The sequence below is a fragment of the Centroberyx gerrardi genome, chromosome 14 (genome assembly GCF_048128805.1).
Source record: "Centroberyx gerrardi isolate f3 chromosome 14, fCenGer3.hap1.cur.20231027, whole genome shotgun sequence".
In the NCBI taxonomy this organism is placed as follows: domain Eukaryota; kingdom Metazoa; phylum Chordata; class Actinopteri; order Beryciformes; family Berycidae; genus Centroberyx; species Centroberyx gerrardi.
This window is the reverse complement of record NC_136010.1, coordinates 21,523,827-21,538,270: the sequence shown is the minus strand read 5'-3', so window position 1 is coordinate 21,538,270 and position 14,444 is coordinate 21,523,827. Positions and strand designations below refer to the sequence as shown.

The window sequence follows — 14,444 nt, the reverse complement described above, 5'->3', positions numbered from 1 at the left end:
ACAAAAGACAGATGAACAAATCAGTCAGGAGGCAACAGCTTGATGTAACAGAAACAAAACATGGCAAAACATAAGAAAGACTTGATCAAAAATGACAGACCAAGAGATGGCAGGCTCTGATTAATGTAAAAAATGATTTTGAAAAACTTACACCAACCCATCATGCAAATTAGTTATTTGTCATTTGTTATATGTTACAGGTGACGCAAGGGACAATGAGCTTACCAGTTTCTTACTATGCTCAAAACACAACACACAGCCATGTTCCACCACTAAGTTTCCATAAACCACAGCTCCCCATGCACTAAGATATGCACTGGGGCCGCTATCATGGAGGCAACCAGTCATTGTGTTTATGGGTAAAACAAGCTGCCACATCAAAGGGGAAAAGTGATGGAAACCATAAGAGGTCTCCTGCTTTTTATTGCTAGTAGCACTTTATTCCAAGGCCTCTTATGTACACTTTTACATCTCTGCTTTGAATTACCCACCATTTCCCCTAGCCCCTATAAGTTTTAATAGGACCAACCTCCTACAGTTAATAGACGCTGATGCCGAAAAATAAACAGCGCGGTTCAGATATCAACTCATACAAAGTATAACTAATGTAGTCCAAGCTTCAAATTCTTACCTCTTGTTGAAAGCTTGCTATAAATCTGCGAGTTAACTTCTTTGTCCCGGAGGTAACATCTTATCTCTTCAACTGCCTCTCTCATAATGGTAATAATCAAAACGATGCCCTAGAGAGAGAGAGATGTGACAATTAGTAGCTTCATTGCTCAAAAATCTTTATTTTCTTCAAAGCACAGAACAACAAACACAATCTATTTAGTGCTGTGGCAAATGTGTTCTGTGGAATCGCTTGTGCATTTCCATCAAATTACTAGACATTTATCATTATATGCACTGAACACAAATTTTATACGGGAGTCGGAGATGCAATTTATTAACCATTATATTGAACAGTTACAATGAACAAAGCTTTATCAGATGCTGCATACCAAAGGGACCCAGTAGGTGTAGAGGGCACCTAGCCGCAGCTCATTGACAAACTGAGAGCAGGCCAACAGCAAGAAGTACAAGTTGAAGAAGTACTTGAACTGATTGAAGAGCACCTGTGAACACAAAACAATGACATTTAGAAGCAGCACAGTGTGAACTGAGGTTTTTTTTTTTCCTGTCAAGCTATTGTGCTTAAAATTTGACATTCATTCTCAGAGATGATTTTCACAGCCATGGAATAGTATATGTAGACTAAATGTGCCTTGATACAACCAAAGAGTTCTGCCTATGATCAAAATGACATAGAAAATGCCTAGAGTCCTACATTAATGCCAAAATCCAGTAGTGCCATGCCTTCCATATGTACATACAAAAACACTTTGTTCACATTCAGTGAGCTGTGTGTCAGAATCCATTGATTTTCACAGTCACTGAAACAAACACACTTTAGAGTTATAGCAAAGCGTGCAAACACATAGCTTTTCTTGCACCAATACCAAGTTTACATTTAACACTCATGCTACACCTTTACTCAATTTCATTACCACCAATGTGCAAGATTACTATGAAGGGAAAACTTGAGCCTTCTTCTAGCTACTGCATGTTATTTCCCAAACTGTTGACAAGAGGAGAGTACAGCGCAGACACAATATGTTGTTGTTCTTTCTTTGTCCGAGACAAACTTCTTAACATTAACTAAAGAAAATAAAAGGCAACACACTTTGCAATGCAAAAACGCTATGGTCTTGTCTTTTGCTCTCCAAACAAATGCGAGCTGCTTTTAATGTCTGACTTCATATACAAAAAAGCCATAAGATCTTAAGACTACTGAATGTCTGAAAAGCAAATGCATATGTAAATCAGGTCTGGAAAATGGGAGGGCCAAAAACACACTACTTAGTAACCGCTGTCCTTATTGTAACTAAACCTGCAGCTGAGGAACAGCAAGAAATCTACAACCTCAGTCACTTCCAAGCTCGTCTGAGGATGTCATAAATCATATCATTATAAAAATCATCATAAATAATCTGATATTATGAGACCACATGCGTGCGTCCACATGGCTTGAAAAGTCTATCATGTGTCTCTTGTCACTGTATTTGAACATCTTCATTTCAAAATCAGATATCCACTATAATACCAGACACCTTACTCACTATTGAATATGACTGAAGTTAATAGTTATCTTGAGCTTGTTACTTAAAAGATAGCAGCATTTTTTGAAGAATGTAATCATTTGTGTTGTTTAAATATAGAGCAATTAACATCAACATTTATTCCAAAACGGCTGCACTGATTGGAATGAAATCCTTCATTTATTTAAATCTGTGTATCACTGTATCACAAATATGCATCACTCGTTTTCCCTGCCCTTCTCTTGATCTTCTTACACTGCCAATATGTGCACTGAGGCATCTAGACAATTTTGCAATCCAAGATCCAGTCACTTCCAGATCAGGCCTGGAAGATCCTATAGCAATGCACACAATTGTGCATCTATCAGAAAATGTCTGCTGACATAAGTCATATGACAAGTGTAACCAAGGTCTGTGTGTCTAAACATCCAGAGGCATGCCAACAAACTGGTAGTGAACTCTGGTTAGGGTGACTATAGGCAAACAAGACAAAGAACCAATCTACACTTATGTAAGCATAAAAACATAATTCATATTTACATTTGAGGCATTTATCTGATCCTCTTATCCAGAGCAACTTATAATGAGTGGAACGCTCTTAAATTCCTAGATTACCTACATTAAACAACCAATAGTAAGAAATGCAAGGTGAAAGCCACATTGCCCAATGACTCTCAACATTATGAAACTCTGAATGGGCAAACCAGTCCTCTAAGTTGGCAATGAATCAGGACCAGGCCGGGGGAGGTGGGTGGTGGTGGTGGGGGCGGGGTGGAGGGGTGGAGAGGGGGCTCTGGCTGACACTCACCCCAGGCAGGAAGGTGAAGAAGTTGTACTTCTGGTTGTTAATGACATTCCTGGGGTACCTCTGCTCCCTCTTTTCTGGGTGGCCGAGCCACACGGTGCGGGGACGGAAGTCCCCCATGCCACAGCATCTCGACCACGGGCAGCACCTGGGGAAGAAGCAAAGCAAATTAAAATAATTTCACAGAATCTGAGAATTTGTTTCATTATCAGACATTCTGAGAGATAAGTTGCAGTGTTAGAACAATTACATGACTAACAAATGAAACAGAGATTAAAGATACATTTTTGTGTTGTAGGCTATTCCACGTCTTAACATGCTCATTCTTCAGTTTTAGTCATAACCCTATGCTGTATGAAGTCATCAAGAGACTTGCTCCATCTCTGCTCAATTTCCTGAGACATCTCTTTGTTAATATGTTGCTTATTGCAACTACAAACCTACAGAACAGACAAGGCTGTGCAAAAGGTCCATGACCATTGAGACTGGACAGATTAGGCCTTACAAAATAAATATTAACTTCATCTGCAGCAGGCTGGCCGCTCCCTTCGCCCTACCCAAACAAAACATTCCATTTCAGTAACTAAGAGACCGATGACCTTATAATCAATAATTGCCCTACTTCATAAGTTATAAAACACTGTGAACAAAATAAAGACACAAGTAGTTTTGTGAAACTATCATTTTGACTGACGAAAGATAGCTGACTGTTGCAGTGTGTATATAAAGCCATTATCCAATGCTGGCTAAATGTTTGCATTCAGTGACAAGTTTTTGATGAGGGAGCCTCCATATTTACAAGAGATGAGTCATTTTTCCCATATTCCATTATCAAACAACATTCACTGTTCACTGCTCAAATACTGTTTGCCAGGCAGGCCCATAAATTGGTTGCCTACTGCACTTGATCTTCAAGACATACTGTATGATTGCCCCACATTACATGTTAGAGATGACTCTAAACAAAAGGTTCCTCTCTAGAGCAGGGATTGCTGTATTTTTTCCAAGTCAAGCACCCCCACATACATCCGCATCGGCCACAGAGCTCCATTTAATATTGTAATATAATAAAGATTTGTGCTGTTAGATATGATGTAAAGAGTTTATAGCCTAGGGGAAATAACAATGGCAAGAGTGAGCCCTCTCACTAGAAACATCATTCTAGGATTCTGTAATCTCATTTAAACTTCTAGTGAATAAAATAATAATTGCTGCTATCCAGACGTCCATGCCTTACATTAAAGCTAGACCTCTGTTACATTATATCAATCTACGGAATACTTCAACGCTAAAAATGAATCCCTATCTGAAATAAAAGCATATCTCATTGATTTTCTAGCAGCACTAATGCACCATTAGGAGAGACCAGGGCTGGACAGGTGAACAGGATGAAGGCCTTTGGGAAGAACTGTTATCAGGCGTAGGCCTATATTGCATGGGTCACAGCAAAAAAAACACACTTATCGCTAATTCTGTGCTCTTATATAATATTCTGGAGAGTTCTGCATTTGGAAAGCTGTTTTGTACGAATAAACGTGTTTATTATGAGAGGTGACATCATCTATGATGTCTGGGACAGCCTGCTCAGCTGCCTCTACGTGCCTGCTCGGTGTTTCTCCATCATCATTCATGAGGCCTAGCTAACCCCTATGCTGCTCAAAATACTGCTACAAGACATCATTTAGCATACCCGTGAATTTGGGACACATTATTTTAAGTCACGGCCTACATTTCTGCGTGTTTTTGTGCGCTGACAGTCCTCTAATCAACAGAGCAAATATTGGCATGGGCGTCAAATGCACTTGCCCCGACAGCACCCGGAACAAGGATGTCTCCTGGCGCTATAGCTCTTTCTCCGAGAGATAATGAATGGCCACGTCCTTCCTATAATAACATGTAAATGTCCCCACCAAGCCCCTTGTTTTTCAACTGCAAAAATTAGAGCTAAAATACGCCTCCGCGGAGTTGTGGAGACAATGTCGACTAATGCGCCGCGCTTCTGTAAACAATTAACACTGACATCAGCAGTTAGCCGACGAGCAGGAATACATAAAGAAATTGCTTGGTATTTAGATTTTCGTGCTGTTCAACGCCCTTACCCATTCCTGTGTTTACTGTCGTGTCTTTTCTGGCGTCGCACGGGTTGTAGCGGAATATTGTCCGTCATTCCTGCAGCCCCTGCTTGAAGCTGTAGGCAGTCCGCCTGGCTGTCTCGGTTCTGGGCGGAGGCTCCCCCAGCTGTCACTCATGGGACTGTTCAGCTACAGTCAGTAGGGCAGCAAAGGCTAGCTGTAGTACTACAGCAAGTACTACACTAAGGGAGTCCCGGACATATCCGAATAGATGACCATTAAGCCGCGAACCCCTATTTGATAAGACTTTGTCACTGTCTGAGGAGATTTAGGTGTTTGGGTGTGATGTTTTGGTACAGAACTGTTTAGGTGAGGTGAGTGAAACCTCTGGTGATGAGCAGTTAGTCACACTGTCATCCCCTCACTGTCCTATCTTAAAATAAAAAATAAAAATACATATATAGTTCTTGTTTTGCTTGTTTCCCCTGGAACCCCTTCAAGGACCCCTGGGGTTCCCTCGACCCCACTTTGGGAACCACCATCTGACTGAAACCAGCTGAGTTTGTATTGGTGATACATGACCAGAAGCAACAGTGTTATCCTATCCTCAGTTTACACTAGGCTAGAATGCTTTTCAAATACCTACAGGCACCTATGGATATATAATTCTTGTTTTGTATGCACACTTAGCCAACTAGTTTGAGTGGTCTGCATGGTGACCGTGCGTGTAGTCTGAGGCATGCTGCATGTCACTATTGTGAAAGAAAAGGCCACGGTAGTTGACCTAAACCTGATTGTGGAAAGACGTGATTGGACAGCATGCTTTAGTTGTGGATGCAAATCATTTTCGTTGAGGATGCAAAATGACAATGGAGTATGGGCTAAGCAGGTCATTGGAATATCCACTGCTGGGTCACATGAGATCAGAAAGAACAATTTCACTTGGGGCATCTGAAGGTGACTTGATGGAAATCAGGTAGTACTAGTCAAATCCAAATAAACCAGCCTGAGCTGGCATAGAAAGCAATGTAAGGGTTGGAGAAGATATATCTTAAGTAGCCAGTACAACACTCCAGCTAATCTATCAAGGTCGATTAACTACAGGGTTCTGTAACCATTTCCTCTGTGGTGGAATAATGGCACAATGTTGGAAAAGTCACCCTGATTTTATTTTTCAAAAAGACAAGAAATCAACATTTAGGTGAAGGAAACAACTGAAAAACAAAAAAACATTTACATCGTAAACAGGCCAACATTACTTGAATTGTAGAGACAACTTCAAAGCAGTTTTGACATGGTTTGCTTTTTTTAAAGAAAGGCACAACTTGGCAAATGCATATCAATGAGGAATGTACAGCAGGAGCCTATAAATATTCTGACCATTCTGAGTTGTGTAAAGTGTCCAGTGATACATTCATTACTGTTCAACTCAGCAGGTTGAGAATGAAAGAATATCATCGCATACTCAAGAATGTATCGGAAAATGTACAGAGCATTGCATAGAGATTAGGGGGCATGGAGGAAAACAAATCTAAACGAGGTAGAACTTCCCCCTAAACTCAAGCATTTCATGTATTATAAATAAAAAAAACAGTTGATACAAGAACATAGAAAAATGAAAGTATGAGAATTACTCAACAGAGGTCAAAGGGTAAACAAAAGTATGAGCAAAATGGTCAACGATTCAAAAAATAAAATCTGAGGGGAAGGAAAAGATGACAAAATTGTTGATTTGCGCTTTTCCAGTGTAACTATCATGGTAGTAGATGAAATGGATTTGAAATGTAACCATTAAATGTAAATTAAACAATTTGAAATATAAAGTGCAGGCATGAGAGCATTAAGCATTTCATAGCCTTCAGAGCTCAGCCACCTAAATGACTCTGCAGGTCTACAAGTGGAATATATGGAAACAAAAAAATACTTGATTTTTGTAAACTGGGATGAAAATATAAAACAATGCAATGCTACACAGTACAACATACTGATGTATCCATTTAACAGGGCCTTCATTACAACTTTATGGTGCATTAAAAAGACAACAGCAACATGTACAATTCGGCTTAGGCACTTAGCAAAAGGTTTGATTCACACCAACTACTGTATCTTCAGCATCCACAAAACATTTATGAAAGCCAGTTTTGTAATCTACAATATCAAAAATTGATGACTGAACAAGCGCACTTTGATTTAACAAAGGGACAGGACACTGGAATAATTTGTCAAACAATTTAAGACTCCAAACTGATCAAAAGCCTCTCTTCAAAAAGAAACATGCCAATGACATTTACCACTACAAAACTGTACAATTTCATAAAATCTATGGCACACAATAGGAAAGCAAGTAGTCATGTATAGAGAAATATCACACTATTATTTCAGAGAACACTGAGACGTGGTGTCCATAATCAGTCATGCCCTGAAACTCCAATTATAGTCAAAATCCTTCAAAAGTGTGTCAGGGAGACATTCTGAATTAAAGCAGTTTCAAGTAAGTCATACATTCAACTTGTGGATACACACAAAAAAGGTCACGAAAAAATACCCGCATATATATATAAAAAATAAACAGTAAATACAACTACAGTAGTTATATCAAGTTCAACTAAAAATAACACTAGTGAATTGATCAGATCAGAAGGGGAAAGAACTGCAATGAAGTTAATGGAAAATTTCAACCAATCTAAGCAGAATTATTCTCAACAAGGTTTACTCTGAATATTGATTGTACCTGTAACTGGGCAAAAGGTAAGCAATACCACTGCCACCCTGAACATTCAAAGACTCACAACTCTGGCTGATGGGTCAGAAGCCTAATTAACTGCAATTTTACCCTCCTCCATGAAATGTGGGAATTGTGATTTTGGCACACTGTCAGAGCTGTTCTTCTCAATTTCGGCCATGGTAACAGGCAAGCCAGAGTGGGACCCATCCATCTTCATGAGGCCTCCAGTGGATCCAACCAGAGGCCCACCAGCAAGGCTCCCAGGGAGTGGGATGCCACCACCCTGGATGACAGAAATTTCATTGGTCTTCATGGTCAGGCCACCACTAAAGGCAGCGGCATACTGGTTCCACAGAGAGGGGTCAAAATTCATCGGTGGAGCACCCAGTTCTTTGGGAGCCTGCATCATCTCTGGCAACATTTTAGCTTCCGAGCTCATTGCCATCAGGGCCATGGGATTGTCCAAAGACAGACGCTGGCCACGCCTCGACGAGTTGTTCCACATGTGGGTTCCAACGTGCACCTAAAACAAACATGCACACACAGTCAATTACAATCCCATCAAAAGGCTTGATTTATAAGCACTGTTGAACAGATAGCTGCATTAGTCAAAAGTACACATTTAAATGGATTGATAAGGGCCTAGTTTAACCACTCAATGCAAGTCATCTTTAATACCATTAAGCAAATTAGGCCGACATGTCTTACCTTGAGATTTCCCTTGGTGGTGAAAGCCCTGCCACAGATGGTGCAGGCAAAAGGCTTCTCCCCCGTGTGAGTACGCTCATGGATCTGCAAGGCACTGGCAGACGAGAAGTTCTTTCCGCAGGCATTACACAGATGCTGTTTGGTTGATCGCCGCGGTGCACTGGAGGTGGATGAGAGCATGCCTGTTCCCTGAGGCAACTGGGAGCTGAACAAGCCATGGGGACCCAAGGGATTCTCTGGAGGAATCTTCATGTCCAGACTGGCCAAGCTTGGAGGTATCCTCATGAAAGGCATGTGACTAGGAGCTGTAGAGACAGGTGGGCAAAATTAGATAAAAGCACTCAACATGATACCCCTTTAAACTTTTATAAAATAATAAACTCACCATAGTCTCCATTAGTGAAGGGCAGGCCAGGTTCTTCTTTAATTGCTTTAGGGGTGAAGCTGCTGGGAGCTGTGAGGTCAAGGGCTCCACTTGACTCAGTGCCATCTTGAACGCCGCTATCAGAGTCTGGCCTTGACCCACTGCGGGAAAAATCATCAGCCATGGCAGATTCAGGAGACTTGCTGCTACCCATGTGGTTGTTCACAGGGGAAGAGGAGTGAAATGACATGGCCGAATCAGAAATGGCTGGACTACGGCCATTCTGATATTCCTGCTCCCTAGGAGCTGAGGGAGATTCTTTAGGTGTTCCCTCACTCTCTGAAGCTGTGCTACTCTGGCGTTTCAGTGCAAGAGCCGAGGTGAGATTCTTCAAAACATCTAGGCTGGAAAACATGGAGGGGGGAGCATGCTGCTGTGGTTGTTCCTCAGAGGTAGATGGGAGAGAATCTGAGGTGTCATTTGGCTTCTCCTGGGAGTCCAGCTCCGTCTCGTGGTCTTCCATGCTTGCATCAAAACCACTGGCATCCATAGACTTCTCATCTGGTAAAGAGGAGTCCATCGCCTCAGCAGCTTCAAACTGGTTTTCTGGCATGGGCGTGTTGGGGATCTGCCCACCCATGTGCATGCGAATGTGCTGCTGTAGAACCACAGCATTGGTGAACTTCTTCTGGCAGATGGGACATGAGTGCTGCATTTTGAGGGGAGTATTAGCCCTATGCACTCCATAATGGGCCTTGAGGTTACCCTTGGTGGAGAAAGCACGGCCGCAGATTTTGCACTTGTAGGGCCTCTCGCCTGTGTGTGTGCGATAATGCATCTTGAGAGAGCTCTGGCAGCTGAGCACCCTATGGCAGATGACACACTCATTGGGGTCACTGGTCCTCTTTTCCAGGCCATCCACCATCTGCTGAAGTTTGGCTGTTCCAGAGCTTTGTTCTCCTGAGTGGGCATTACCATTCATATGATGCAGTGCTCCAATCAGTTCCTTAGAATCCTGGTTCTGATCCAACCCCGTCTCTTGGCCAAACACATTTGAGGAAACTGATGCACCATCACTTGTTGAGGGGGAGGGTCTCTGGGAAAATGGGTCCCCTCCAAAGCCCTCAAATGTTGTCTTGAACCCTGGTAAGGACGATGAGTGTAACCCAGCAGCTGGATGGCCTAGCATAGGCTTTATTTCTGCCAAGTTGGACTCATCTATGGGCATAGACATGCCATAGGGAATGCCACTACTGGTGGGAACATTGTCGAGGTGCTCTGGCACAGGGTGAGGGTTCATCCTAATGTTAGGGTACTTGTCTTTATGCCTTTGGAAATGCACTTTGAGGTTTCCTTTGGTTGTGAAACGGTTTCCGCAGATGTTACATTTGAAGGGCCTCTCCCCGGTGTGAGAACGCAAGTGAATCTGGAGAGCACTGTCATTCCCAAAGGTCTTGCCGCAGTACTTACATTTGTGCTTGTATAAAGAATCACCATTCTTTGATTCCGATGGAAGGGTCAGCATCTTGCTCTTTGCTTTTTTAGAGGGATCAATCCCTGCTTGGATACCAGTGAAGGTGCTGGGGAAACCCATGACCCCTGGAGACTGGGGCAGTAGTGCTGGCAATCGGCTGGCCAGATCTGGAATGCCCTTCAAAATGTCTGTTTTAGAAGCCATTGTCCCCAGTCCTCCAGCCAGAGAGGTAGGGATGCCAGTGGTTTGAGGTAGTTTACCTTGCTTCATTGTCTCCATAGAAAGGCTCTGACTGCCTGTCCTTTTACCTATCAGAGCTGCTGCAGCAGAGAGCTGTTGAGAGAGGTGGGCGCCAAGGGCTTTCAGGGGGTCCACTGCTGCCCCAACTGATGACTGGAGACCATGAGGGGCCATCATGGCTACTTGGATTCTAATCTGTTCTGTGAGCTGGATCTGCTGTAGCTGCTGCTGCTGGAGGCACACCAACTGTTCAAGGATCATTGGGATGGCCTGTAGGGCTTCCTGGGACGAGGGAGGAGATGTACGATTTGAAGAATGCTGAGTGACAGCCACTTTAGTGGCAGTCATGGATTCGAGAGTGACATTTGAATTTAGCATTTTGGGTGAGGGCTGGAAAGTCATCTCTGGGCTAGCAGACATCTCTGCCCGTTCCTGTTGGTCTGAATCCTCTGTATTCACTTTGGTCTCTTCCTCTGTTCTTTCCAGAGGCTCTGTAGTGACATTTGATAGGGAGTGACTGCTGGACTGGCCGTCGTCATGGTCACTAGTGAGGCCATTAGGAGAACCATGTGTATATTCCTCAGGCACTTCATGGCCATCTCCATCTTTCATGATAACCACCTGCTGACTTTTAGTGCAATTCTTCTCATGTTCAAGAAATTCAGCTTCATCAAAGAATTCAGCACAACACTTGTTGCAGACCCTTGTCTCGTCCATTCTGAACCTCTTCATTTCGTTCCCAGTCTCTTCAGCTTGACTATCTGGAATAATCCCTGAAACAAGATGAGAAAAGTTTAAATCCCACAACCTTTATACAATAATGAGGGCATCTGTAACAAAACAAAATACATAACAATAGAATGATATTAATAATAATAAGAATACTCATAATAATAATAATAATCAACATTTAGGCTAAATATGGCTTAATATACAGCCTTGCAGGGTTGGTGCTTTGCAACAGAGAACAGCAGAGAATGGCATTACTGAGAATGTGTCAAGAGATCAAATTCTCAGTCTCCTCATAGGTCAACACACTGGATTGTCAAAAGGACCTTGGTTTGCCTGTTGTCCACAGGGCCAGTAGAGGGCAACCATCTACCTCTAACATTACCAAGAGCAAATGTCCAGAGAGACAAAGAACCAAGAACATTAAATTACTTTGCTACTGAAAGAAGTAACCCCCGACCAAATTCTAGATCAGGCTAAATTATTTAGTAATCTTCTAATAACACCACATATGGGGCAATACTTTTATGCTAGGTATATTATACTAAAAGCCTACAAAGAGTGGATCTAGGTTGTACAATGAATATAAGCTTCTATTTTGACATTTTGATGTTCCAATCAGTGAGAAAGAAAAAAACAAATACAGACCAAAAAAAAAAAAAAAAAAAAAGAAATAAACTGTACGCCCGAAGCTTACACTTGCGCGCAAAAAACATCTCAATGAAAAGTAACTTGTAGGCATTTTCACACTATGTGAAACCCGTATAAGTGCTCCATGTTTGCATTTTAATTTGTTGCTAACCAAGAGGCCATTTCACAACTGGGTGCATTGTCAAATGCTAATGCACTCCGAGAAAGGGGGGTAGACCACTAGACCACCTGTTTGCATTTGCCCAACGAGACTGTTGGACTTGTTAATTGCTCACCAGGCAACATGAAGCGGCGTCAAAAAGTTGCAAATTGCATTGTATTCAGAGTCCTCTCATTGTCAAACAAGTAAACGATGGGTGCATAATAACGCGGCCACATTGGTGTGCGAGAGAGGATAGTGCTCTTATCACAAGTGTAGGCAATCCAGGCAAACTTGCATCCAATACACATATGGCCCAAGGCGAAATTGTTAGGGAAGAATATCCATCAACTATGTACTCGGGGCCCAACTTTCCATATATAAAGACAGAATACATAGTCAGTCGATTATGAATTGAATATCAGAAGGCAACGCCACTAGTTTACCACTTGATGGCGCATGACCTGTATCTGATCACCTTTACTGGGGTTCATGACACGAGGTGAGACTAAACATTCAATTCATGGGTGCAAGTCTAGAGATACAAAAAGTAGCCGATTTTCAAAATCAAAAATGTTATAAATGGCAACACCGAAATAAAATATCACTGCGGCTCACTGTAAACACCACGTTTCCCAAGCCTCATAATTAGAAGGTGAGGTCCATGGCATTGCTGGGGCTTGCATATGGCAACACCAAAACGCACCCCCACCCAGTCTCCACAAAAAGACCACTGCTCCATCCCCCACCTCTCCACATATGTACGAAAGGAAACAGTCATGCATTAAACTGGGGGATTTATTGCCTTTAGGTCAGCTTACTCCCGAGTCACATTTCATACACAGTTGTTGGGAACCTTTGTTTAAAACTTCATCAATTAGACGCACACTAGCGAGCAATTTCTATCAATACATAACATATACTGGCTAAAAAATAATGGCAACAGCAAACTTCTGAGAAAAGTTTAGAAACAGTCAAATCTGGATCATCGAAATAATGTAACAACGACAATACCCTAAATTTCAGTCAATAAGTTAAAAAGCACACACCAAAACAAGTAAAAGTGGTGTTTGACGATACATAGTAAAGATCACAGTCATCATTTAAATAAAAACAATATTCGAAACATGAAAGACGTCTAATCAACCTAATCATTCTCAGGCTACAGGCTTTAGTTTCCCCAAACATCAGACAAGTTACAATGCATCACAATGTATCCAAAATCCAACAGGTAGCAGCACACGGCTCAATGTAGCCACTAAAGTTCAATGGGATTTACCTTCTGTACTTTTACAAACGCAAAAAAAGCTATCTGTACATGTAGCCTAATCGACGTATGATAAAATGGATTCATGATACATTTAATGCACGTGATTATTTCCAAGTTAAGGTTGCGAGTCGTTAATATTGTTTTGACCTCGTGTATGAGAAAAGTAAAAAGCGTACGGTCTTGTATTTTGGATAAAGCGGACCTCACATAGCACCTGTATTGGAGTTTAAAAAAAATAATAATTTGTCGTTTGTACAACACGAAGGCTACGTTTTATTCCTGGTCAGTTCCAAGGGTCAGCAAACAGGTCAAAGTGCGAGGGGAACAATGTAAAGGTAGCCTCTAACTTTGAGATAAAATATCGATAGTTTGTAACACGGTGTAGCGGGGCTAAACGTTAAAGTTTCTCCTCTCTTGTATCTAAACTTACCATTTTCTGACGGACCGGGCTCGTCGGAGTTGATGTGCTGCGGCTTGGCTTGCTTGCGCCTCGACATGGTGCAACCATCAGGAGCAAATAGTTACCAACAATTTTCCTCCCCTTCTTTTACAAATTCTTCGGCTTGGAAAATTAGCCCCTCAAGTAGAAATGCGCATGTCAACGTAATTATTATTATCAATAATGCATTGCGATTTATCACGGTCCTCTGACAGCTGATTGGCTCCAGTCCAAGTGCTCACACATTATTCAAATGGGGTCCCTATTGATGAGCGGAGCAGAGTGGCAGGAGGGGGCGGGAGGAGCCATGCTAGTGGATGGACTGCTGGATGGAGGGAGGGTTAATAACACCCAACTCATCGCTCTTTCCTTGTTCATGAAAAATATTGTCACCACCACCAGACACAAGCTAGCAGGAGATTGTCACAGTTTCTTGTTTTTAAATTACTCGACTATTTGTAACCCCAGGCTACGTCATATTCTTTCACCCTAACAAAAAAATCACTGTAATTTTGCGATAATATTCCTGTAGGGATTTACAGTGTGTCTGTGGTAGTCAGTTGTGATTTTATGGTGACCTTATCGTACTTTGTGCAATTCCTTTATTTCCTAAGGGATCACTATACTACTCCTATAGATACTTTATCATACTTAATGGTATTTTGTAATCTCCTATGGCATCACTGTAAT

The 14,444-nt window shown here is 41.9% G+C and overlaps 2 protein-coding genes across 2 annotated transcripts in view; both read right to left on the bottom strand.

Moving 5' to 3' along the window:
• Positions 1-5,160, bottom strand: part of atp9a (ATPase phospholipid transporting 9A) — a 30,148-nt gene extending 24,988 nt beyond the window's left edge. The window contains exons 1-4 of the mRNA XM_078288373.1: positions 5,043-5,160; positions 2,947-3,091; positions 1,002-1,115; positions 632-740 (exon numbers count right to left, since the gene is read on the bottom strand). Of these exons, the coding sequence (XP_078144499.1) occupies positions 632-740; positions 1,002-1,115; positions 2,947-3,091; positions 5,043-5,110 (436 nt within the window). The 5' untranslated portion in view covers positions 5,111-5,160. The remainder of the gene's footprint in view (positions 1-631; positions 741-1,001; positions 1,116-2,946; positions 3,092-5,042) is intronic.
• A 2,668-nt stretch (positions 5,161-7,828) lies between these two features.
• On the bottom strand, positions 7,829-13,912 carry sall4 (spalt-like transcription factor 4). The gene is given in 5 exon segments (XM_071915220.2): positions 7,829-8,263; positions 8,449-8,753; positions 8,834-11,299; positions 13,746-13,852; positions 13,854-13,912. Coding segments are annotated over 5 exon segments (3,372 nt in total).
• Between the last annotated feature and the right edge of the window lie 532 nt (positions 13,913-14,444).